Source organism: Cynoglossus semilaevis, chromosome 15, assembly GCF_000523025.1.
Source record: "Cynoglossus semilaevis isolate Cse_v1.0 chromosome 15, Cse_v1.0, whole genome shotgun sequence".
In the NCBI taxonomy this organism is placed as follows: domain Eukaryota; kingdom Metazoa; phylum Chordata; class Actinopteri; order Pleuronectiformes; family Cynoglossidae; genus Cynoglossus; species Cynoglossus semilaevis.
In genome coordinates, this window is record NC_024321.1 from 19816334 (window position 1) to 19840946 (window position 24613).

At 48.9% G+C, this 24613-nt stretch overlaps 3 protein-coding genes across 9 annotated transcripts in view; 2 read left to right on the forward strand and 1 right to left on the reverse strand.

The window, feature by feature from the left end:
• The first annotated feature begins 2648 nt into the window (after window positions 1-2648).
• Window positions 2649-10325, forward strand: LOC103391446 (F-BAR and double SH3 domains protein 1). Of its 3 annotated transcripts, XM_025063201.1 has the most exons (17): window positions 2649-3294; window positions 3410-4161; window positions 4264-4408; window positions 4803-4939; window positions 5209-5272; window positions 5378-5506; window positions 5719-5841; window positions 6450-6662; window positions 6938-7042; window positions 7166-7321; window positions 7432-7560; window positions 7805-7888; window positions 7968-8112; window positions 8185-8285; window positions 8366-8527; window positions 8628-8768; window positions 8921-10325. In XM_025063201.1, the coding sequence occupies exons 2-17, from the start codon at window positions 4049-4051 to the stop codon at window positions 8969-8971; spliced, it is 1998 nt and encodes a 665-aa protein (XP_024918969.1). In that variant the 5' UTR covers window positions 2649-3294; window positions 3410-4048; the 3' UTR covers window positions 8972-10325. The 3 variants fall into 3 exon arrangements, with proteins under 3 accessions (XP_024918969.1, XP_024918967.1, XP_024918968.1); XM_025063199.1 differs by having other exon boundaries at window positions 7968-8285; XM_025063200.1 differs by having other exon boundaries at window positions 4267-4408; window positions 7968-8285.
• Window positions 9736-15639, reverse strand: rell2 (RELT like 2). Of its 5 annotated transcripts, none has more exons than XM_025063203.1 (7): window positions 15432-15639; window positions 13689-13929; window positions 13294-13625; window positions 12553-12615; window positions 12381-12444; window positions 12108-12284; window positions 9736-11998 (listed from the first exon to the last, which is right to left on the reverse strand). In XM_025063203.1, exons 3-7 carry the CDS (start codon window positions 13568-13570, stop codon window positions 10804-10806), a joined length of 1776 nt encoding a protein of 591 aa, XP_024918971.1. In that variant the 5' UTR covers window positions 13571-13625; window positions 13689-13929; window positions 15432-15639; the 3' UTR covers window positions 9736-10803. The 5 variants fall into 5 exon arrangements, with proteins under 5 accessions (XP_024918971.1, XP_016895086.1, XP_008325974.1 ...); XM_017039597.2 differs by having other exon boundaries at window positions 13294-13573; window positions 15432-15637; XM_008327752.3 differs by having other exon boundaries at window positions 13357-13573; window positions 15432-15632.
• Window positions 15640-16148: 509 nt separating this feature from the next.
• trappc11 (trafficking protein particle complex subunit 11) overlaps window positions 16149-24613 on the forward strand; it is an 11042-nt gene continuing 2577 nt past the window's right edge. Inside the window, 26 exon segments of the mRNA XM_025063190.1 lie at window positions 16149-16401; window positions 17169-17397; window positions 17502-17671; window positions 17809-17879; window positions 17965-18079; window positions 18203-18302; window positions 18406-18479; window positions 18575-18671; window positions 18957-19090; window positions 19205-19346; window positions 19464-19557; window positions 19640-19719; window positions 20663-20741; window positions 20908-20962; window positions 21159-21304; window positions 21430-21491; window positions 21675-21807; window positions 21898-22028; window positions 22226-22351; window positions 22576-22769; window positions 22893-23041; window positions 23258-23379; window positions 23462-23581; window positions 23850-23915; window positions 24027-24183; window positions 24258-24345. Coding sequence (XP_024918958.1) covers window positions 17194-17397; window positions 17502-17671; window positions 17809-17879; window positions 17965-18079; window positions 18203-18302; window positions 18406-18479; window positions 18575-18671; window positions 18957-19090; window positions 19205-19346; window positions 19464-19557; window positions 19640-19719; window positions 20663-20741; window positions 20908-20962; window positions 21159-21304; window positions 21430-21491; window positions 21675-21807; window positions 21898-22028; window positions 22226-22351; window positions 22576-22769; window positions 22893-23041; window positions 23258-23379; window positions 23462-23581; window positions 23850-23915; window positions 24027-24183; window positions 24258-24345 — 2909 coding nt within the window. The 5' untranslated portion in view covers window positions 16149-16401; window positions 17169-17193.

Here is a 24613-nt window from a genome sequence, read left to right on the forward strand (position 1 = left end):
TCTCCAGAGCCGGCAGGCAGAGGACGCCACCACCACTGACCACTCGCTGCTCCGCCCTGCTGGTCACGGCTGCCTGCTGCGGCGTCAGCCACTTATTTAAATCTAAACTCAGCTGTCCAGGATGTCAGGTGATGAAAATGGTGGATATTTACTGAGCTCTGTTTTCAGACCTCCACACAGTACGGACCAGGGACGCACCGGAATTAGAATTCTGGGCCAAAACCAAAAATGAGAAAAAAAGTGATTCTGTCAGTTATTATTATTATTACCACAGCATTGATGGCTCTGACTGTGAACTGAACCTGAAGTAAAAATCAAGGCACTGTGATTGGAGCAATTAATAATGAATTCATAATTGTCAAGTAATGGTCAGATGTCGAGCAGAGAAGTCAAACCAAGTGATAGTCAGAACAGAACAGACAACCAGGGTCCCCGCCCCTCATCTGGAACACTGCTCTCCTCCGTCTCCAAGTGGATTCTCAGCGTCCATCACGGCTTTATTCCTTTTTGTATTAGTTGTTTCGGTGATACAAGTCTTTCAGCCAAAAAATGAAAATGCACTTTTGGGTCAGTTTTGGCAGAAATGACAGAAATGAAACTTTGGTGCATATGGATGGTCCACCCTGAGGCCAGGCTACCAGCTAAACTTCTCTGTATCCAATCAGCATCAGCTACCTGTTGAAGCCACCGTCTATCAGCTGTGTGTGTGTGTGTGTGTGATGCTGATGATGTTTATCTTTTCACTGCAGGACTGTCCAGAGGAGTGCAGTTCAAACACCACTGTGTGTGCAGCCTGATGCTCCTCCTCCTCCTCCTCTTTCTCCTGGTTTTGTTAGAATCACTTTGCACACACACACACACACAGTTTCTACCAAACACTTTTTCCACTTTCACAGCATCATCTCCCCCACTCAGTTTCTGATCTACATATTTTACTTTTAGTTTCAGTTGAAATGATTTCCTGTCAAATCAGGTTTAACTCTTTATGTCGTTCAATATTTCAGGAGGGGAAATGCAGGTGTCTTCACATCGATGTCCCAGAATTGGTGAGCTGTGTGTGTGTGTGTGTGTGTTATTACTGTTTATTCATAAACATAAAGAATCACATTTTCTCCAAAGCTAATCTTAAAAAAGACAAGATTAAATCCTCGACGTCGTCGTCAGACCGAGGCAGACGTTTTCCTGTGGTTTGACTCTGTCGTCTGTCAGCGCAGCGTCTGTAGCTGAGGTTAAACCTGAGGTTGACCTTCAAAGACAGACGTCTGCAGCTTCACCCTGAGCTAATGCTGTTGTTGTGGTTGTTGTTGTTCTTTTCATTTATTAGCAATGCCGCTCTTCTCATTACTACACTGTCGGCCTGGAGAACCTGCTCAAAGCTAACCAGGAACCTCACGCTTCAGTGGTCGAAGACTTGATCAAACCCTTGATCCAAGACCTGGGGGCCGTGAGAACTTCAGAGCAGGTGCAGTAAAGTGTCAGGTTGTCCTGAACGGCAGCCCTAAGGCCTCGGCACGTTCTCAGTTCTAGTTTGTCTGTGCTGCAGTGTCAGGCAGCACATGTAAATACTCCTCCACTAGGTGGCAGCAGATGGTGACTTGTTATCAGGTGTGATAGAGATGAATACATATCTGACCAGTCAAAAAGTATAAAAATCCAAACCAGGTCCTGGGAACATTGTGGCCCAGATGAAGGGTCTAATGTGAGTAGTGGTCCAACACCCCCCCCCCCCCCCCATCTCTCCACCCCACTTCAACACAGGAACACAGAGTAATTAAATTGAACTCTGTCATGTGAGTACGGCCCATACTGCCCACGGGTCTGGGTCCTTAGATACTGAGGGACCGTCACCGTCTGAGGTTGATGGTGATGGATGTAAAGTCAACAGACAAGCTGTTTAAATGTCTCATGTCAAACAAAGATGGCCGCTCTGTCAGCTGACCCACTCCTCTGGATCTTCACAGGAATTTCTGCAGTGTTTCCCGAGCGGCGGGTGTGCCCCCCACATTTCCCCAAAGACCTTCCATGGCAAACTCAGAGATCTGAAGGAGTGTATCGCCAGCATGATGAGCGCTCAATGAGTGGAGCAGTACAGCAGGTGGCGCTCATACCCACAGTTGTGACAACTTTAATCCTTGTGTTGATGGTGAGCTGGTAGTGCTGATCGGACCTATTTATTTTATTTATTGACTAAAGTGGGATCCATCCCACGTCAACTCTGTTTCTGGATCAATATTTTTACTGTCATTAAAGCTGCACTGTTGTTCTGATGTTCTTGTACTTGTGTGTGTTGCTACTGGACTCTCCACTGGTCACTGGACATCCACCCACAAAACATCATGCGGTGTTGACCGGGGGAACCTCAAGGTTCTTCTTTTGGTCCACTTTTATTTCCATCTTCATACAAACCTTCTGAACCCCATGTTTTTGGAGGAAGTCCTAACTTCAAACATTTCTGCCCCCCTGTGGACACTGAAGGACTGTTTCTGTCCATGTTTGTGTCCATCAATCACACTCAGTCCAAACAGTTACTGCTGCCAAGACCTGACCATGAAGACAAGTACACATTAGGGAGGGGGGGGGGGGGGGGGGGGGAGAGAGAGAGGGAGGGAGGGAGGAGAAAGGGGCGGGGGAGAGAGAGAGATGGAGAACAGACTGCAGAGCAGATGTGGTGGAGGTGAAACCACTGAAGAAGCAACGGAGGTGAGAACATGCAGCCTCCACCCAGGAAGGTAGGAGAGATCTTCTCACTTCCTCTTCCTGTCACCTGTGTCTGTGCTGCGTCGTCACCTTCTCCTTCTTTGTGTCTTCTTCAAAGTCATCTGTCAGATGTTCCTCATCTGTTGGACCTTTAGCAGTGACTTTGACCAAGGTACCAAGAAGGTTCTAGTCCGGGACCGCAGAGATGTTTCAGAACTGTTAGTGATGGGAGTGTCAGTGTCCAGCTTTCATTGGTTACAGCAGCTGCACCACAGTGATGTGTATTTAAACCACTCCCTGTTTCAGTAGTAGTAGCTCCTGGGATTAGCAGGGCTAATTATTTGACTTATTTTTTTATAAACAACTAATTATAACAAGGTTTAAAATGACACTTGTAACGTCAGAACAGATGGGATTATAAAACGGTCGGAAGAGTTAGCACTCCTATATGTATTTATATGTGTGTGTGTGTGTGTGTGTGTGTGTGTGTGATGCCCAGGTAAAGGAGAGTCAGCAGGTGAAGCTGGTCTTCTCAGAGCAGCTCAGTAAACTACAGAACAAACAGCATCAGGACACTGAGCTGCTGGAGGAGATCAGGTAAAACACTGACAGACACTGACAGACACTGACAGACACTGACAGACACTGACACGCCCAGTGGAACATTGCCATGTGCTGCTGTGACCTCTGCTCTGTCCTTGTCCTCCCCCAGGAGCTTCAGTAAACATCGATCAGTCGTAGAGAAGGAGTACGCTCAGGCAAGTCAACGTCCAGTTTGGTTTTTGTTTCAGGCTCCGTTCGATCTTGGCAGGAAGTGCTCATTATGTATTGATTTCAGCTCCTGTGTCAGTGACACTGGGCTGTTTTCTAAAAGTGTGTCAACACCAACACCAGCACTGATCTGTTCTGTTCTCAGGCCAGGAACGGAGCCAAAAACCACATTTAAAAATGGATGAAGAGACAATGACGTGGAGGTGTCAAAGTCACATGACTGCGTCACATGACTTCTCTATTGTACTGGACCTCTACCTCTATATATTGATGCCTCAGTTTATGACCCTGTCATTAGTTCAGACATGGGGGGCCACAGTGGAGGGGCCAGGTCAGGAGCAGAGATAATAGTCATAAAGGCTAAAACACTCAAAATGCTAGATGTGTCTATGCCATCTATTGGGGAAACGCAGGCGTTGCAGGGAAAAGGTAGAAGTATAATGATAATAAAATTAATAATATATTTTGGAGAGGTTTGGCCGGCCGGATTAAAAGGCCAAACGGGCCGCATCTGGGCCTCGGCCTGTAGTTTGCCCATGGCTGCATTAGTGTATGACCTAAAAGAGAACAAAGTGGAAATATGTCGAGGAATGTTGTTTTAACGTCCACTGCATTTCAGGCTCTTCAGAGGTTGGCGGTTCAATACCAGAAGAGAGACTGGCAGCGAGCGAACACAGACCTGAGTTCTTCTGGGTAACGTCACACTCACGACCCCTCACGACCCCTCATGACCCCTCCTCACCATGAAGACGGGGGGGGGCACAGCAGGAGCGTGACGCTGATGTGTGTTTTCAGCAGTGTGTTCGCTGTGTGGCGCTCGGTGGTGGATGCTACGGCGCAGACGGCTGCGTCACGACTGGATGCTGCAGAAAAATATCGCAGTTTGAGCGGACGGGCTTCACGCAGTGTTCGAAATGAAAAGGACGTCCGAGTGAAGAGAGTAAGACTGGGATTAACGTCCTAATCTGGTTGAGAGTGTCAAACCCCTGGAGCATGGGCCGCTTCTGGCTCGTGACCTAATGACTCAATGATTCAAATCTTTCACTTGTGTCAGGGTTAGTACTAGCATTACAGTAAGTAGTATTACTGTAAGTACTGTTTACTTCAGTAGTACTACACCTGGACTTCTGGTGTGGCCTCACACTCACAGGTAGGTGGCAGCACTGGACTTTACTCGTTGAGTCTGAGTTAGGAAGGTCACTGACCTTTACCTGTCAGTAGTTTAGCCTGCAAATACACAGTCCTGAAAATCAGCCAATCAGCACAAGGCAGAGGAGACCACGGGGTGAGACACGTCCTGTGTGTGTGTGTGTGTGTGTGTGTGTGTGTTTTAGGGCTTGGAGCAGCTGCAGGCCGTTCAGGCTGAAGTACTGGACGCCCTGCGTGAGCTGCAGCAGCTGAAGAAGAACTACCACCAGTTGAGCCACATCGCCAGTGTTGCCAGGTCGAAGGCGGCTGACGTCCAGAGCAGGTCGGTGTGAGTCATGAGTGACGTTAATATATATAACCCCACCACCAGGAGGCAGTGCATCACACATGAGTCCCTGAGCCAATCAGGAGACAGGAGTCAGCTGGTGCTGCTGGTTCAGACTCTCCATGGTCAAGACGGACCTGATGAGTCATTACATCCAATCAGTGACGTGGACACTGAGACAGGTGGACAGACAGCTGGACAGACTGAGGGACACTGTCCTGTGGCTGAGGTACTGATCCAATCATCGCTGGACTTTTGTCTTTCAGAGCCAAAAAGAATGAACATGGGATTTTCCACTTCAAGACTGGACTTCACAGAACGACTGCCAAGGTGTGGAGATAAACAACAACAACAACAACAACAACAACAACAACAACTCAGAGTGTTGTTTCCAATAAACTCTTACACCCCCTCCCCCCCCTCCCACCCCCCCAGCTGGCTGCCAGGCTAAAGGAGTGTGAGGATGGTTTGACTGAAGCTCGTAACCACTTCCTGTTGACTCTGGCTGCAGTGAATGCTCATCATCAGTTCTACTACACAGAGGACCTGCCTCACGTCCTGGAGGTACGAACACACACACACACACACACACACACACACTGATGACACCCAACTACACTTCAGCTTCAGGTTGTTGTCAAACATGGCTCCCAAACCACCGGGGCGGGGACCAATTCCGGACCATTGATCACTTGGAGGCCTTGAAGGCCTTGAGGACCTTGAAGACCCGGTGTTGTCCTCCCCTCAGATGTTCTCTCTGTGTTTCTGACCGTCAGCAGATGGATGGGAGTTTTTATGAGGATTTGAAAAACGACTTCTGTCTGCTGTGTGAAACAGAGTTGGACTCCTGTCTGAACACACACAAGTACTACAGTAATATCTGGGACAACGTGGACAAGGTATTTGTACTTCACTCCTTTGTCTCAACATCAAACCCTGGGGGGAGGAGGGGGGGGGGGCAACAGCCTTTAACCTCTAACCGTTGTTGTTGTTGTTGTTGTGTGGTTGTCGTTGTTGTTGTTGTTGTGTCGTTGTTGCTGTTGTTGTTGTTGTCGTTGTTGTTGTGTCGTTGTTGTTGCTGTTGTTGTGTCGTTGTTGTTGTTGTGTCGTTGTTGTTGTTGTGTCGTTGTTGTTGTGTCGTTGTTGTTGCTGTTGTTGTGTCGTTGTTGTTGTGTCGTTGTTGTTGCTGTTGTTGTGTCGTTGTTGTTGTGTCGTTGTTGCTGTTGTTGTTGTTGTCGTTGTTGTTGTGTCGTTGTTTTTGTTGTGTCGTTGTTGTTGTTGCTGTTGTTGTGTCGTTGTTGTTGCTGTTGTTGTGTCGTTGTTGTTGTGTTGTTGTTGCTGTTGTTGTGTCGTTGTTGTTGCTGTTGTTGTGTCGTTGTTGTTGTTGTGTCGTTGTTGCTGTTGTTGCTGTTGTTGTTGTTGTCGTTGTTGTTGTGTCGTTGTTGTTGCTGTTGTTGTGTCGTTGTTGTTGTTGTTGTTGTTGCTGCTGCTGTTGCTGTGTTGCCAGGTGACCAGGGAGAAAAACATCCAACAGTTCCTGCAGGAATCTCCTGTCTTCAACCAACCAACTGAGTTTGAGTTCCAGGCTGCTCCACGGGACCAGCTGTGTTCACTGCAGGACGTCTGTGACTCTGAGGTCGAAGGTCATCTGATGAAGGAGGCAAAGAAGTGGGCTGCAAGAGCTGCCAAGGACCACAAGATGGCGACCCACGGAGAGAGGGTGAGACTCCGGCTGGGTGTAGGCCTCATCTGAACTGCTACATTATTATAGATGTGGAAGGTTTGTGGGCCGACGTGGGCCGCGGGCTGTGGGCCGCGGGCTGTGGGCCGTGGGCCAGGAGTTTGAGACCCCATGTTTCTCTACTTATGTGACAAATGACAAATGTTTTGTTCTTTTCTCACAGTAGTTGAAGGGAGAAGTTCATTTGAAGTCTTTGTGTGTGAACTGTGGTCGACTCTCCTTCATCAGGTCTAAAATGACGGGCTCTCCTTCAGGCTCTGCAGGTGTTGGCGGGTCGTCTGAAGCTCCTGTCAGGTCAGACCGGACTCAGCGTGGAGCGGAAGATCTCAGAGGTCCAGCACAGCGTCAGGAAGGCCGAAGTAAGAAGGCGTTCTGTTCTGACCGGGGCCAGTGCTGCTGGGGATTACCAACAACTAACTATCACCTGGTGGACAGCTCCTGGTGCTGAAATAAACACGCAGCGTGTTTCCTTCCCACCGCAGGTGAGCAGGATCAAAGCAGAGGCTCGACTGGCTCTGTTGGCAAACAGTGTGCCGGGAATCGAACAGTGGAGGAGTAAGGCCATGAACCAGGCCGCAGAAGAGCTGGAGAGACAGAGACGGCTGAGTGAGCGGAGAAGATCTACTGAGGACTTTTCAGTATGTACACACACACACACACACACACACACACACACACAGCGTGTCTGGTTCTAACCTGAAACTCAGAGGAAACAGGAAGTTGATCTGTTGGTTCGTGTGATTTCTAGGAGGAGGAGTTTGAGCTGACGGACTTTGAGGAGTACGATGATGACGACAGGGACATCTTCACAGATCCAGGATCAGCATCTGGAGTGTGTGTTTATCCTGCAGACTGTAAAGTTATCTACAGCTACCAGGTACTGGTACTGCAGGTCACAAATACTCCTCATCTGCTCCGAGCGGTTTTCAAAATGACACCATCTGGTGGTTGTTCTTATTCCCAGAGGAACGTCATCAGGGCGACCCTCCTCTGTGGATAAATGCATGAACTGACATACTCTCACACACACACACACACACACACACTCAGCAGTTGGCGTGGCGGGAAACTTCACACATGAACGACAGTTCTGTCCAAACTCTGACTTTTCTTTAATCCAGGCCTGTCAGTTGGACGAGCTGTCAATCATCGAGGGGGAGGAGCTTCAGGTGGTAGAAGATGGCGACGTGGAGGACTGGCTGAAGGTACGCTCGGGTGTTTCATACTATCGGTCGTACCATGGACCAGAACCATGTTGAGGTCGCGGTGGTCTGTTCTTGACAGGTGTGTAATTCATGTGGTCAAGTGGGCTACGTTCCTGAGCGTTATGTGCAGATCCTGTGTCTACCAGCAGAGGACGTTGTTCGGCTGGACACTTCCTTCAGTTCAGTCTCTTCACTGGGAAAACAGGAGGGGACGGGAACCACAGGTTCAGCACCGTCTGTGATTATGACGATGGGTGAATTTTCCAGTAAAGAAGCAGAACCATATTTGTCCTCAGGTGTAGCCAGAGCTCTGTACTCCTACCAGGCCCAGAGTGCAGAGGAGCTCTCTTTCCAGGAGGGGGCGATGATCAACCTGATACGCCGTCAGCATGGAGCGGTAAAGACAACAACGTGGAACGGAGAAACGAAGGCTGATGTTGAGGATGACTGTCTCTGTATGTCTGTCACCTGGTCCAGGTGGACGATGGTTTTTGGGAGGGAGAGCTGAATGGACGTCGTGGTTTCTTCCCTTCACTGGTGGTGGAGCTCATACAAGATGACAGAGAGGAGGAGGAGGAGAAAGAGAAACAGGACAAGGAGGTGCAAACGTCACATGTGCTGCCTCTGGAGGCCATCCAGGTCATTACAGGATGTTGAGTTGTTTAGACTTTCAGTGTTTGGACCAGTGCAGGTCCCTGTGTCCCAGTGGTTCACCCTCCGTCTCTCTTTCTCTCCTCAGACCCCCCCCACACCCACTCTGCCTCCCCTCTCCATTTCCCCAACTCCTGGTTGTAGTTCAGTGACTCGGCCACCAGGCTTCCTGGAGGAACGCCGGCCGACCTGTGCAGATGGCGTGGTCTCCGACAGTCGACTGAAACCGGTGAGTGCTGCTCCAGTGGAGGAAAACTGAGCAGAAAAAAGAGCAAAGGAGCAGCTGCTGTTCCACATGTGGCCGTCTTCACTCACACCGATCTGTCTGTGTCTGTGTCTGTGTCTGTGTCTGTGTGTGTGTGTGTGTGTGTTCTGCTACAGTGTCGACCTCCTCCCCCTCCTCCCACACTGAAGCCCCCACCTCAGCTGTGAGACTCGGTGCTGAGAACTGAATGAACGAAGGCAGACGTCAAAACACACTTTATCTCAACTGTTCTAGAAAACTGGAACAACAGGAAGACGTTATAGATCAGTGGTCCGCAACCCCTGGGCTGCGGACCGGCCTATGGGTCAACTGGTTCCGGCCGCACAGAAAGAATCTTTTATTCATTATCTGATTCAGAACTGCTCCACCCCGTGGAGACCGAGCGTTAACAGACAAGCGCGATGTTGAAAAATAGCTGTAGGTTTTGTGTCGGTCGTATCACTTTATTAAAGGCCGGTCCGTGAAAAACATGTCAGACATGGAACCGGTCGGTGGTTGGTGATGGTCGATGGTAATCATCTCCATAAATACTGTCCAAACACTGTGGAACTGTGAGTCCACCACAGTAGAAACTCCTTATCATCTCAACAGACTTTTACCATCAACACAGACACCAGGTCCGTCCACACGTCCAGCAATGAGCGTCCAGCTGCGTCCAGCTGCGTCCAGCTGCGTCCTGAAGCTTTTCTCTTCATTTGTTGTGAAAATAAACGACAATCTCTTTTTTTACATCACACTTCATCCTTTTAGACGTCAATAAAGAAGTGAATACATCTATGAGTATTTTAAAATACTGTACATGTAACTGATTTAACAACTGTCCTATGTCTACACCACACACACACACACACACACACACACACGTTCACAGATGAAGTTTTTCATCTGTGTTTTTTTACCCTCAGATTCACAGTACAGACAGACAATGTAGTATTTTCACAATCTACTATTTATTGAATGGTAAATATATATATATATACAGCTTTGTATTGTGTAGTACTCGGGCCTATAAATGAAGAACAATGCAGTACTGTACACTTGTTTACTTCATGTACTCGTACTGAGTTCATTTCATGTCTTTGAAGAACTGTTGACTAACTGTTTGTTCAGTTGTAGGAATCGTGTCTTGGTTTAAAACACAACAGAGGCCGTTGTGACGTGATTTCTCTGGTGACCAGCAGAGGGCAACCTACAGTCCCCCACACTGAGAACATTGTACTGGGGATCATCACGTGATCACTGAGGAAGAGCAGGCATGTGACGAGAAACTAGACCGGACCCTGGTCAGTTTCCCATGAAGACCAGGAAAATACTTTGACCTTTGACCCCTGCTCTCTGGCTGCTGAGTTCCAGCTGCAGTGTTTTTGCTCCAGTTGAAGAGTCTCCAGAGTCACAGGCTGGAATGTGGACTGATGGCCACTAACTTGGTCACTAAACAATGAGTTAACTAGTTAGCTTAAAGTCTGGGGAACACAACAATAGGTCAGAGGTCAGAGGTCAGAGTGACGATGGTCCTGACGATAGTAATCCTTTAAATCTACTACTGTATGTATACATTCATTATGTTATGCTGTACTGTAGTACTGTAGTAGTACTGTGTGATATTTGATATAGTGACCTGTATATAGTCTGTAGTTAACAAAATAAAGGTCAGTCATAATACTCAGGGTCGCCCCCTGCAGGGCTCCACATATAAACAGAAAGACCAATAACCATTCACATCTGTGGTCAGTTTAGAGTCAACATTAACCTGAGCCGGAGTAGACACACACACACACACACACACACACACACCGGTCATCTCCAGCTCTGGGGGCGGAGTCACAGAGTGAATCATGGAGCCGAGGTCAAGTACTTCAGTAAAGTACTTCATTAGTACACACAGGCGTGTACTGACGTCTGATCGTCTCCATCAACAGGATTGACAGGTGGACTCGCCATCTCCCATCATGCCTCATCATTCCTGTTCCTCTGACATCACAGCCCTCAGGCCCCTCCTTCATCTGTGCAGCACCTCCTGGACCCCCCCGTCCTCCCCCCCGTCCTCCCCCCTGCCCTGCGTCACCCTGCAGTCCCTGATGTCTTCCATCTCCACCATGTCGTCCTTGTCTTGTCTCAGTCCGACCGCGGCCTCTGTCCGACTCCCGTCTTGGTCTTCGACCATAGTGACCACTGAAAACTCTCTCTGACCGTCCGCCCCCCCCCTGACAACCACCGTGCTGCTGATCCGTCCGCCTGGAGACGGAGGTGGTCTGTCTTCACTGAAGTGCTTCTTTGGCCCCCCCTCACAGGGTCCCAGGGTCTCTTCTGATCCTGGCCCCGACCTCAGATGTGGTGGGGGGGCCCGGGCCCTGGACCTCGACAGCGTAGGTGATTGGCTGATCACGGCGGCCCCTGGTGGAGGGAGGGAAGAGCTACGACCTGAGGTGACGACCTGACGGCGTGGAACCTCCCTGGGGGAGCTGGGGGCTTCAGACACAGAGGACGAGGACGGGGTTCTGTTCTGAAGAGAAGACTGAGGAGAAGAACCCAGACTAATGAAGGCCAGGCTAGAACCACGGCCCGCTTCCACCTCTGGACTGGAGCAGGGGTCAGGGGGAGACTGGGTCACTGGAAAACCTTTGGGGGGGGCAGAAGTGAACCCTGCAGTGGTGGGTGTGGACGTCTGCACCGGTCCGGGATCAGCAGAACCTTGGGTGAGTGAGTGGGGGACAGCCACAGCTGGAGGTCCGACCAGTCGGTCCAGCTGAGGTTCGGAGACGGACACCGACCGCTGAGACTCTCGTTTCCTTCTAGAAGGAAGAGAACTGACCCGACCCGTCTCTCTGTGTGGAACCTTCTCGTCCTCGGTCTCCTCTGGGTCCTCACCTTGGACCAGCTCCTCCGGAACCACCGGCTGCTTCTGGAAAGCAAATTTCAGACCCCCCCCCTGCCTGCTCGTGGACTGCTCCGTCGCTCTGAGGCCGACAGGGTCGCTGACTCGCCGCAGACCAAAAATGGTTCCGCTCCTCCTTCGTTTTCCCATATTTGGGACGAATCCGTTGGTTGTGTCGGAGGTGGGTCGGACGTCCTTGAACATGTTCCTCAGGTTGTATCCGGCCTCGGCGTCCTGGGACTGGTCCAGTGGGTCCCCTGAACCCACCACTGCAGTTGAACTTCCATGAAGCTTCTTATCTGTGTGTATCACCCTGAATCTGAGGACACACACACACACACAGAGAGAGAGAGAGCAGAGCAGAGCAGAGCAGCAGGTTACTCTGACGGACACTTCTACCTCATGTACTTCTACAGTTCCACCTGTACCTTCCCACAGAGAACACCGTCTGTTCTCCAGGTCGCTGTTTGAATCGCTGCGTTCTGCTGTGACGCCGTCCCTTCTTGGAGCGACCCTGAGCGCAGAGGTGGCAGGAGTCGTGCTCTGTGCCTGAGTGCACCGTGTGGTGGTGGGGGGGGACGCTCCCGATGGACTCCTTACGAAACCTGCAACAGTCCACCCTCAAAGGTCAGTACGTCCACACGTGTGTGTGTGTGTGTGTGTGTGTGTGTGTGTGTGAGTGACAAACGTGACCAGATGACCTGGGGTCGTGGTGGACACACACGTTACGGTTTCCTAACATCTCATTGAAGGCTTCCATGTTGGCTGGAGACAGGAAGAAGCTGAGTTAGGTTTCTCTAAAAACTGACAGGTCACATGACAGGTCACATGACAGGTCACAGGTCACATGACCTGCTGCTTCTTCAAATTCACCTTCATTTTCAATGATGCACTTGAGGATTTGTTCCACGGTGTCCTGGTTCTCCTCGTCCTCCTCTACAAACAGAAGAACAAGGGTGAGGGTCACTCTGGCTCCGAACCATCAGCATCATCATGACATCATCATGACATCATCATGACATCATCATAATACATACATACATTATGAACGGTGTCTGTTAAAAGCTTCAACTGTGATCTCATTTCTTTCTTTCCAGTCATCACCTGAGTGAAGGCTACACACACCGTCATTCACACCGTAGACCACCCGTCATTCACACCGTAGACCACCCACACCGTAGACCACCCGTCCCGTCATTCACACCGTAGACCACCCGTCATTCCCACCGTAGACCACCCGTCATTCACACCGTAGACCACCCGTCATTCCCACCGTAGACCACCCGTCATTCACACCGTAGACCACCCATCATTCACACCGTAGACCACCCGTCATTCCCACCGTAGACCACCCATCATTCACACCGTAGACTACCCATCATTCACACCGTAGACCACCCATCATTCACACTGTAGACCACCCATCATTCATTTGGCCCAGATTTCATCCTTTTGTTGGATTACTGCCACCTTCTGGTCACTGTAAACAGTCTGCTGATGTCTGTCACTAACACACATTTCCTTTTAGATTAAATGACCGTCTGTGCACTAGTTAGCGTTTAGCTAACAAGGTCTGCTGCTCAGTGGAGGGATTCAAACCTCAAACCCACTGACCCCCTCGTTCCCTCTCTTTATTCCTCCTGCAGGTCTGTTCCAGGTCTGTGTCTGTGTCTGTACCCTCTGCAGCTCCTCCCAGTTTCTTCTCTTCTTCCTCTTCTTCTTCCTCTTCTTCACTGTCCACGTCTCCGGTCCGACATCGGTATCCCCTCCTCTTCAGGAGATGGCAGAGCAGGAAGCCCGACAGTCCAGTTAGGAAGAAGAGGAAGACCACCAGAAAGATGATGTACGAAGGAGGAGGCTCCCCCACAACCGACGCCTCCAAGTCAGTCATGTCCTGGACGTGGAGCAGATCAAGGGGTCAAGGGTCAGGGGTCAGGAGCTGCTGACTGACCACAAGTTAAACAAGTTGTTATAGATTCAAATAGAAAATGGAAAAATGTTGAATTTACCAGCTTTGAGTTGGGTTCAAGTGTTCTTCAGTCCAGTGGGTCTGGACTCTGAAGGTCTGGACTCTGAAGGTCTCTGAAGGTCTGGACTCTGAAGGTCTGGACTCTGAAGGTCTCTGAAGGTCTGGACTCTGAAGGTCTGGACTCTGAAGGTCTCTGAAGGTCTGGACTCTGAAGGTCTCTGAAGGTCTGGACTCTGAAGGTCTCTGAAGGTCTGGACTCTGAAGGTCTGGACTCCTCATCACTGTATAATAAATGACTCATGTCATCATTTTTCTGCAGGAACACAAATGTTCCTGGGCTGGAACTAAGTGTGTGTTCACACACAGATAAAGAGTTCTCCCAGCTGTCATCAGAAGAGCCGACCAATCAGCACAGAGCACTGCTCCAGGACACAGAGACGGTCTTCACAGCCCCTCCCCTTATCTCCAGAGAGAGGGGGGTAGTGGTGTGTGTGTGTGTGTGTGAGAGAGAGAGAGCACATATGAACACACACACACACACACACAGCCTCATGTGGTTCAGCTTATCAGTCGTGTCCTGTCACTGCCTTATCAGGAACAACCTGACTCCTGACCCCCGACGCCCCCCCACCTCCTCACACACACACACACACACACACACACACTTTTAACTTTAACTTTCCCAGGGACCGTGGTCAAATATGTTCTAAAAGACTGAGTTCATGTTGATGACATCACCGTGTGACATCACCAACGTCACCAGCTCATACTACAGTACTTCATCAGAGGGACCAAGAACCAGACGGGATAGGTGTAGTGTGAGTACAGGGGAGTACAGGGTACACACACACACACACACACACACACACACACACACACACTGACTTCCTGAAGAGGAAAAGTGCTGAGTAAGGCAGAGTGATGACTCAGCAGTTTTCCTGGTGACCTCCACAGAATGACCGGGCTGTGACGCTGCTGCACGTGTGCTGCTTTATGACGGCTGTGTGCCGGTCAGCTGGTCCACTGACACACAGATGGTTCTGATCGGTACCTGGTACCATTAACAGATTCTCCTGAACAGAAGGAACTGACGATCTGACAACAACGTGAATGAGTGTATGTTGATAGGAATCAGTTCCTGTTCTTGTCCAAACAAACCCAGTTCCCAGAATGCTGAGGGTGAAGTTTCCCAGTGTCACAGAAGAGTTTGGAGGGAGCTCCAGTTCTTCTTCTTCTTCTTCTTCTTCTTCTTCTTCTCTGTGTGATAAATATTTCAGCTCATTCCCAGGAGAACGTTGGGAACGTTCCTCCTCTGCTCTCATCTCCAAGAAGGAGCGGAAACGATCTGTGGTCACAAGAACCGAGCGACAGACAGACCTGAACTTCTGGACCTGAATCCTGGTTCACTTCCCAGGTTGGGATCAGATTCAGCCAGTGTGACCAACTGAAAAGAAGGTCAGAGGTTCGATAGCCGTTGACAGGTGAGACCTGAACCATGGTGAGAAGATCACGTTATAACATGGTGATGGTCCTTCTCCAGTCTACTCCAGTCTACGCCAGTCTACGCCAGTCTACTCCACGTGACCACTGGCCACACTGTGGTGAACTTGTAAGTACCAGGTCATCCATCAGACCTGAACCAGTGAGACTGTACCGTGGACCATGTACCATACCTGTCTGTGCTGAGTCATGTTGTCACNACTACGACCGTCATCAACATCATCACTAAATCAACCACATGAAGGGTCAGTGTGAACACGACACACGTCGCAGGGAAACTCACCTTCAGCGCGGCTTCAGCGGGAGGACAGTCCGCTCTGGTCCGCTGGAGCTGCTGGGCATAAAGACGGAGGATCCTCCATGGCTGCAGAGAGGACATCTGCAACGAAGATGAGGGGGCACGCGCGCGTGTTTTTGACAACTGCAAAGAGGATGAGAGTGCAGAAGTGCGTGCGCGCGCGCAGACTGCAGACTCCCGCAAAGATTCTAGGATTCTCGCCTGCTTAAAGCCTCAGGTTCGAGTCCGCCCCGAGTCCAACTGTGACGGGGAGGGTTTACGCCACAAAGGGCACACTGCCAAGTGACTGTGCAGATACTGCTGTGGTGCCCCCTGCTGTCGAAGAGAGATCCATAACAATGTTTTAGTTATTACATAAAGTATGTTTGTTTTGCTACCACACCACTAAATACTAAAACACACACACACACATATGTGTGTTTTTAATGTATTTATGTGTGTGCCTTGTAAAATTGGATTTTAGTGTGAGCAAAAACTGTTGCTAAACCAAAATAATTTGCATCAAAGTCTAATTGTTACCACTTACGTTTTCTATGTTATTTATTGATTCCTTCATTATTTATTAATACTGCTTATAACCATTGATGCTGTTGGTTTTAAACGACACGATCCATCACCGTAAATCCTGCCTACTTTTAATTTGAAAGGTGTATCCGGAAGTGTTAGTCGAACTCCACAATATGTAGCTAAGTACTTCGCTAGCTACCCCCTTGTTGATTCACCAACAGCTGCTAAATTGTCTGGTTCTGTCCCATGTAAAATACAGAAACTCATCGGTGTCAGTCTGTCGATAACCTCCGAGGTGAATCTGCACGAATAAAGGCGAACAACCCGAAATCGAAGCAGTGGTGGTGGTAGATATTTAGTTCAATTTTTACCCTCGGCCTCGGGCTAATGCTAACCGATTAGCTCGACCAGTGCAACTGTTTACTTCAAGTAAAGAAATGCAGGTCTGGTAAGTAACGTGATGATTTATCTACTACTTTAAAAAGCCTTTCGCATCATATAATGAACTGGTTCATGGTAATACTGTGTAGTTTCACTAACGAGGCTCGTTTACTTCCGCTTATGTCCCAAAGCTTTCTCCATCTATACATTTGTTTCATTAGTTTATATACTGTATATATATGTTAACATAAAGGGTGCGTACACGTGTAACACTCTAGAAACTCAGTCTAGAAACGTCCCTGTGTGAATAAACACGGCCACTCGTGAATCAGTCGAGAATCAGTTTAAAGCACGTAAACAAGTTGACATTACAGTAGCTCCAGACTGGAGGAGCTAAAGCTCAGTCTTGTGACCTGTTCTTCAGCATGAAGCTGTAATGTGTTCGTGCTTTACCATCTTTTTGTAACTGTCATCATGTCGGCTTGTATCATTCTTGGTGAATATATAATAATAAATATATTTCTTTCATTTTGACGTCTCAGTAATCCCACCTTAAAAAAATAATTCCTCCTTTATATTAGCACTGTATTTCAGTGATATAGTTTTCCAACATGAAGTATCTTTTCTGTCTGATGTTAATTTTGTGAATGAAATGTTTAATTTGTAAATAAAATCACCATTGCCCTCGAATATTTTAAGTTCTGTCAATAGTATATTCATAAAAAAAATCTTTTCCCAGACTGTGACCAGACAGTGACAGAAGTAGTGATTAAAACCCCTGTGTTAGAGTTAGTAAAGAGTTCTTTTGTGTCTTTTCTCCGTCTCGACGTGCAGGACAACTTCTCTTTGAAGTGTGGCGATGGCCGGTTCCCAGTGGGAGCTTCCTCCAGAGTTGTGCTGTCGGCCCCTGGCCTTCGTGGCTCTTACTGGTCTGGATGTGGTGTACAACGCTGTGCATCGAGCTATTTGGGATGCTTTCTGTGTCAATCGTCGAGTAGATCGAGTCCCCATCTCTTTTAAAGTACTTCCAGGGGATCATGAGTATCCCAAATGCCGCACTAAGGTGAGATGTCTGTCAAAAACAACACAACATTTTAGGATATAATAAATAAACATTGTTATATCTTTTGTCTTTTGTCTTTTGTCTTTGTCTTTGTCTTTGTGTAGCGGACCTCCTATGAATGGTACATCCCAAAAGGCATCCTGAAGACCGGTTGGATGAACAAACATCTGAACCTAGTACCTGCTCTGGTGGTTCTCTTTTATGAACTGGACTGGGATGATCCACAGTGGAAAGAGAAACAGTCAGAATGTGCCACTAAAGTGGAGATTGTCAGGTTGGTTTGGGAACGGTTGTCTCGGTGGTGACAGAGCAGGAGACTGTGGGGCTGGAGGTCTCCTTTAAATCATCAAGTCCTTCCAAACAACAGAGAATTGAGTTTGCACTTTGCTTCTTTCTTTTGTTCCTCTTCAGAACCAGTCTCCAGGGCAGGAACACCAAGGTGGCCGTGGTTCTGATCCAGAAGAAAACCCCTCTACCCCCAGGTGAGAATGACATTTGACCTTTCACTGACACACTGTGAGCGCCTGACTCAGTCACCTGTGTGACCGTGACATGTGTGGTGTACAGGGGAGGACCTGGTGGCCTCCGAGAGGGCAGCTGCTCTGTGTAATTCCTGTGACCTCTCTGGTAAAAGTCTCTTTGTGCTGCCACATACAGACCACCTGGTGGGCTACATTATCAGGTACCAGTGGCTCACTTCGCCTACATGTTGAGTGCACTGCTTTTCTTGCACTACCTCTCAGAGGGGGGCACCCCTGCTGGACGATGACGATAAATGCTGTTCTGTTCTCCTCTAACGCCCCAGGTTAGAGAATGCCTTCTACGAACACGCTCAGACGTACTACTACACAGAGATCCGCCGCGTCAAGTCGCACAAGGAGTTCCTCAACAAAACCACACACCAGGTTGGTTCACCAGCCGTACCAGGAGCGTGACGCCGCGGTGTGAAACAACAATGACGTGAAAGTAAATGCACACCTTTCTGTCCACGTTTCTGTCTGTTTCCAGCTGCTGTTTGTCAGACACCAGTTTAAGATAGCTTTCTTCAGTGAGCTGAAGCAGGACACACAGAACGCCCTGAAGTGAGTCTGACTTCACCCACACACCCCGGGGGGGCGGGGGGGAGGGCGGCAGGGGGTCTGTGTCTGATGATTTGATTGGTTGGCTGTCTTTGTAGGTATTACAGGACAGCGTACAGTCTGGTCCACGAGCTCCGAGCTCATGAAACCAACATGTTGGAGATTAAAACCCTGGCTGGATTCATCAACTACAAGGTCTGAGTCTGAGTCTTCCTCGTCTTTCTTCTCTTCTCTCTCACATCTGGAATGAAGCCCTGTTTTCTGACACTAATGGATCCAACAGCGACACCTGCTGTAGTAACTCGGTGACCAGTGAACAGTTTGTTTTCACTCCTTCAACCAGAAAACCATGAAAACTGTGTGACAAGGTTGCTAGTTAAAATCTGTACCAGAGGTTGAGCACTGAGAATACTAACCAGTTAGTCACTAACTACTGTGTGGATGGAGTGTTAACCCGCTGACTCTTCTTCCTCTGTCCAGATCTGTCGTCTGTGTTTCCAGCACAACACTCCCCTGGACGCCATCGCTCAGTTCAGGAAACACATTGACCTGTGTAAGAAGAAGATTGGCAGCGCTGAGCTGGGCTTTGAACACGCAGCCTGGATGTCCAAACAGTGGGTCTGACTCAGAACCACAGAAATACAGAACCAGATCTGAACCCACCACAGCTGCTGGAAAAGACAACCCACCTCTGTCTGTGTTCTTGTTCTTGTTCTTGTTCTTGTCAGGTTCCAGTCTTTTGGAGAACTCTTCGATGAAGCCATTAAACTGGGCCTGACGGCCATCCAGACCCAGAACCCTGGGTTCTACTACCAACAGGCTGCATGTTACAGTCAGGAGAGGAAGCAGCTGGCACTGCAGCTCTGCCAGGTGATGACCTCCACCTCCACCTCCACCACCACTACTACTACTACTACTACTACTAGTACTAGTACTAGTACTAGTACTAGTACTAGTACCTGTGACACTTCTGCCTTCTCCTGTCAGGGTGGGGCCACGTACCCGTCCTCTGACCCACTGGACACTCAAAGTGGAGGACTGGACTTCTTTGGACAAAGACCGTAGAGACCTGGACATCAGAGTGAGCGCGCGCACACACACACACTCCTCAGCATGATGACATCATCTTGGCCTCTGTTTGACCGGTGCTGTTTGTTCTGAAGGTATTGATCCTCCAGACGCAGAGAAGGAGAAGTTGGGGATACTGGCTCTGCAGATCAAAGAGAGAGATGTTCCACATTCTGTGAGGAGACACACACACACACACACACACACACTCTGTGGAACAACGTGCCTATTCTGTAGATCAGTGTGTGTGTGTGTGTATATATGTACATATACATATTTAGTTCTGAATACTAAAGTCAATGTGTGAGTTTTTAATCGAGACTGTAATAAGTCTCTGAAGTATTAAAAAGTTGTTAAAGTTATTAAAAAAGAATACTGTTGTTATACTAGCCAGTACATAAAATACTACTGACCATTAATGTGACTGCTGGTACTTCATGGTTTTGATGTTTTCATGTGATTGGCTCTAATGCAAACAGAGTTCTAAATATATGGTTCCACTTGTCAAACAGAACAGTTTAACAAACACCAGGAAGGAAAAATCTTCATTTATCCTACGGTCAGTAAATGCACCACACCTGCTGATTCGAGTGCTGTCCTTATGGGCAAACCAAGGCCCGGGGCCCGGGTGTGGACCGTTCAGTTTTTCAATCCAGCCCGCCAAACCTTTCCAAATGATATCATTTATTTTTGTTGTCATTGTACTTGCTATACCCATGTTTCCCCAATAGATGGCATAGAAAACATTTTAGTATTTAACCTTAATGCAAGACTTTTACATGTCAGTCTAATCTACTCCAGTCTAGTCCAGTCTAACCTGGACTGTTTTAATCTGACGCAAGACTTTTACATGTCAGTCTAATCTCCCTACACCTCAGTCCATCACCCTACCATTCTCAGCCAATCAGCATCATGAAGCTTAAAGCTGGAAAACAAGAATTCTGTACAGAAATTATATCATGATCTAAAGCTGATGATTGATGGTTCCACTCACCCACCACATCAACTAGAAAATAAAACTGTATATCTAACATGCTGCAGTGAACCGTACCGTACTGTACTGTACCGTACCGTACCATCAATCACACGTGCTCCTGTCTGTGACTCTGCTCCTACAGGAGGTGATAATTGCCCTCCTCAGTAATGCTGTTGCCCAGTTTAAGAAGTACAAGTGCCCCAGGATGAAGAGTCACCTCAGTGAGTACCAGGGCTGGCGGGGAATCAAACCGACATCTTTGACAGTTCTATATCACAGCAGTAGACTATTTAGGATGCATCCCACGTCTCCTGTGGGAAAGGAATTTGTGGCTGTGTGTGAGACGGGACAGAAAATGTCTGACATGTTTGTGTTTCCTGGTCCAAGTGGTGCTGATGGGAGAGGAGTACTACCACGCCAAGGACTACACCAAAGCTCTGAAGTAAGGAGACCTCTGTGTGTGTGTGTGTGTGTACTGCAGGTTACACTGCTTCATATGTTTATGTTTAATGATGTCACCAATCAGGGAGCTTCACTGGGAATACACTTACAGTAGAGTCAGTTGTTACCATGTACAGACCACGGTCCACAGTGAACCACTGACCCACCGACTGACGGGCTGTCGCTTCTGTCGTCAGGCTCTTGGACTATGTGATGTGTGATTATCGCACAGAGCGCTGGTGGGCGCTCCTGACCGCCATACTGACCACAGCGCTGCGCTGTGCTTATCTGATGGCCAGTGTCAAAGACTACATCATCTACTGCATGGAGCTTCTGGGCAGAGGTGAGTTGGACCTCAGCAGAACCAGGGACAGTCAGTTGGATGAAGTTTGGTCTTTATATTATCAGTACAGTTATATAATGGTTTGTTCATCTGATGACATCACAGGTGTGTTGTTTTTGTTTTAGCTTCAACACTGAAGGAGGAACAAAAGAGTCGGATTGACAAGAACCTCATCAGAGTCCTGAAGGTGAGCTGGCCTGGTGCCTGAGCTCATCTAGACCAAAAACAGCGCCATCCAGTGTTCAACCTCAGTAATTACCTTCAGTTCCCAGAGGGAACTGCTGATGTGTCCATCTAATCTATGATTCTCTCATGCTGTGATGTCACAACAGAAATGAGTTGGTTTTAACTTCCTCACCTCCTCCACCAGAACGAGGTTCCTGACCCTGAGCCGGACTGCGATCCGTCCTCCGTCAGTGCAGCTGCGTTGCTGTGGAACGACCGCGTGGCCTTAGCTGGATCCAGTGAGTTCAACATCGAGGTCCAGGACTACATACCCTTCAGTAAGAGTTCCCACGTTCACACTGGTGGTTATGACAGTTGGTGTCATAACCACCGTTGATGATGTTCCACACCTTCTCTTCTGGTTCCAGTCCAGTGCAAGGCCCGGTTCCTCTGTCCTAGTTTCCATGTAGACCAGCCCATCCAGCTGCAGGTCTTCCTCCAGGCTGATTGTCCTCACTCTGTATCAGTGAACAAGCTGGCAGTCAGCCTCAGTAACCAGGTACACACACACACACACACACACACACACACACACACACACACAGAGAGAACGTCCAGGAACAGGTCACACCTCAGTCTGAGTTCTGCAGGAACAGCAACAACATCTGTATTCTTCTCTGAACACTGTTGTCACCGACTGTTGACACCGACTGTTGACACCGACTGTTGACACCTGGTGTGTGTGCGTGTGTGCAGGAATACAACCAGTGGTGTGTGATGGCATCCTCAGGTCAGGACAGTATGATTCTGTTACCTGGAAAAACTCAGTGTTTCAACTTCAGCTTCGTGGCAAAAACTGAGGACGTTGGGAAGAAGATTGAGGTGAGTGTGTTACGACTGTATTGTGACTGTGTTGTGACTGTATTGTTACTGTTGTGACTGCGTTGTGACTGCGTCGTGACTGCGTTGTGACTGTATTGTGACCGTTGTGACTGCGTTGTGACTGCGTTGTTACTGTTGTGACTGTTGTGATGCTGTACAACAGCCCACCACTGCTGTACAGCGTGGCAGATAAGGAACCAGTACTAACTGTGACTCTGTACCAGATGACAGGCATCGAGGTGATGTTGGGCTGCGACACTGGCCGCTGTGTGTTTCTGAGCTGGAGGGGGGCGGGTGGAGATGCAGCCTCTACCCATGAAGCTTTGCAGGCCAGTCGCTGTTCACGCCGATGGGGACGGAGTGCAGAGCTTTGTAAAGAGTTGGAGTGGGACAGCCTGAGCATGCAGCACAGCACCATGTCAGGGTCTTCTCACATATGTCTAAACCCATGACATCATCATGACATCATCACGACATCATCACGACATCATCACGACATCATCTGTACATGTGACTCCTCCTGCTTTTGTTTCCTGTTCAGGATCATTTCCAGAGTTCCCAGGATTTCAGTTCAGCTGAGTCATCATCCTCCTGCTCTCAGTAATGAAATCTACTGCATCAACCTCACTGTCCAATCAGAGGAGGAGGGCGTGGCCAAGGACATGATGTTGACAGCTGGTCTTAAACCAGGTACTGGTCTAGTTAGTTACTGTTGAACCAGAACCTGTTGAAGGTCTAGTACTGCCCCGTCAGAGGGTAGTACTGCACCGTCAGAGGGTAGTACTGCACCGTCAGAGGGTAGTACTGCACCGTCAGAGGGTAGTACTTGTAGGACAACCCGTAGCTGGAGACCGTTGACCTGTGGACAGTTTGGTGTTTAGTTTCTCTTCTGGTTGCTGTCTCCAGGTCAGGATGCCAATCTCGGCCACAGCACCCATGTGACCCTGGAGGGGTCAAAGGTCTGCGAGGACACTGACCCTGCTCTGCTTCCTGACATTCCCCTTGGAGACTTGACGGCCGGAGGAAAGGTGGAAACTCCTCCAAACGTCACTCACCTCCTCCAGTCAACTTTCCTCCTCAGCGTCTCACCTGTTTATTAATGTGTTCCAGTTGGAGACGTGTGTGTATCTGAGGTGTGTGTCCACTGGTCCGCGGGTCTTCCTCTTCCACGTGGCCTACAGCATCGACACCACGGTGGAGGGACGACACGTGGTCTGCAAATGTCACAAGGCAGAGACTCTCCTCCTCTTTAGTCCTTTCTTTTGTTTTCTTCTGACAGGACTGTGTAAAGTTTCAGGCACATGTAAATATTGACCCCCTCTCCCCCCCCCCAATTTGCACAGTAATAATTTTCATCTAGTGCAGTCGACGGGGGAGGACATCAATATACACACCTGCCTAGAAAGTAGTGCACAAGCTGTCTCCTCGTCTCCTCTGACCTCTGGCCTCCTGTCTCCTCTGACCTCTGACCTCCTGCCTCCTCTTCACTGTTTTCCAGGATGAGATCGTAACCATAGAAACTGTGGATCCATTTGAAGTTTCTGCCAAGTTCATGTCCATCAAGGTGCGTAGCTTTGTTTGGACTCGGGCCGCAGCTGTCGTTCACCTGCGTTTATAGCAGTGTCCTGGAGGGGGCAGTGGTGCGTAGTTCTGACTGTTGTCTGTGTGAATCCAGTTTGAGCCAGTGGAGCGGTTGGCTGTGGACGTTCCTTTCCTGTTGATGACAGACATCGTCTCCTCGTCTCCCTGGCCTCTGCTGCTGGCCTCCTCCTCCCTCCACCTCCTTAATGTGACCAGCAGCCCCCCCCACCCTGAGTCACAGCTGCAGGGAGGTACGTGACTCCTCCAGCTTCACCGATCAACACTTTTTAAAAAGACACGGTTTGACTGTTGTTTGTTGTTCCAGTGGTTTTACAGACGGGTGAGTCTGCCAGTGAGTGTGTCAGTCTCCTCTGTCCACCACTGACCTCCACCAGCAGCAGCAGCAGCAGCAGGAGCAGCAGCAGCATCAGGGTCGAGGGCCTCTGCACAATTGAGCTTTGACAAATTAGATTTGGTCATGATTGATGCTGAATCAACAGCTGAAGTTGGGACAGCAGGGGGAGAAAGAGAGCAGCATCATGGGATGATGGGGGGGGGCAAGCAGGTTATCAAAACAAAAAAAAATCTCATAATATTGACGTCCCCCTCTTTCATCTCAGAGTCGGACTTATATATTTATTTCTTGCCAACATCAGGTCGCTGCTGTAGTTTGTGGATCAG

What these genes read in the sequence shown, in the direction of transcription:
- LOC103391446 (XM_025063199.1), top strand. Translation starts at nt 4,049, where the DNA reads ATGTCGAGGAATGTTGTTTTAACGTCCACTGCATTTCAGGCTCTTCAG. An exon ending in ACAGACCTGAGTTCTTCTGG is followed by an intron (nt 4,162 to 4,263) that starts GTAACGTCACAC and finishes GTGTGTTTTCAG; the next exon opens with CAGTGTGTTCGCTGTGTGGC. An exon ending in AGGACGTCCGAGTGAAGAGA is followed by an intron (nt 4,409 to 4,802) that starts GTAAGACTGGGA and finishes TGTGTGTTTTAG; the next exon opens with GGCTTGGAGCAGCTGCAGGC.
- rell2 (XM_025063203.1), bottom strand. Translation starts at nt 13,570, where the DNA reads ATGACTGACTTGGAGGCGTCGGTTGTGGGGGAGCCTCCTCCTTCGTAC. An exon ending in TAAAGAGAGGGAACGAGGGG is followed by an intron (nt 12,616 to 13,293) that starts GTCAGTGGGTTT and finishes TTCTGTTTGTAG; the next exon opens with AGGAGGACGAGGAGAACCAG. An exon ending in ACGGTGTTCTCTGTGGGAAG is followed by an intron (nt 11,999 to 12,107) that starts GTACAGGTGGAA and finishes GTGTGTCCTCAG; the next exon opens with ATTCAGGGTGATACACACAG.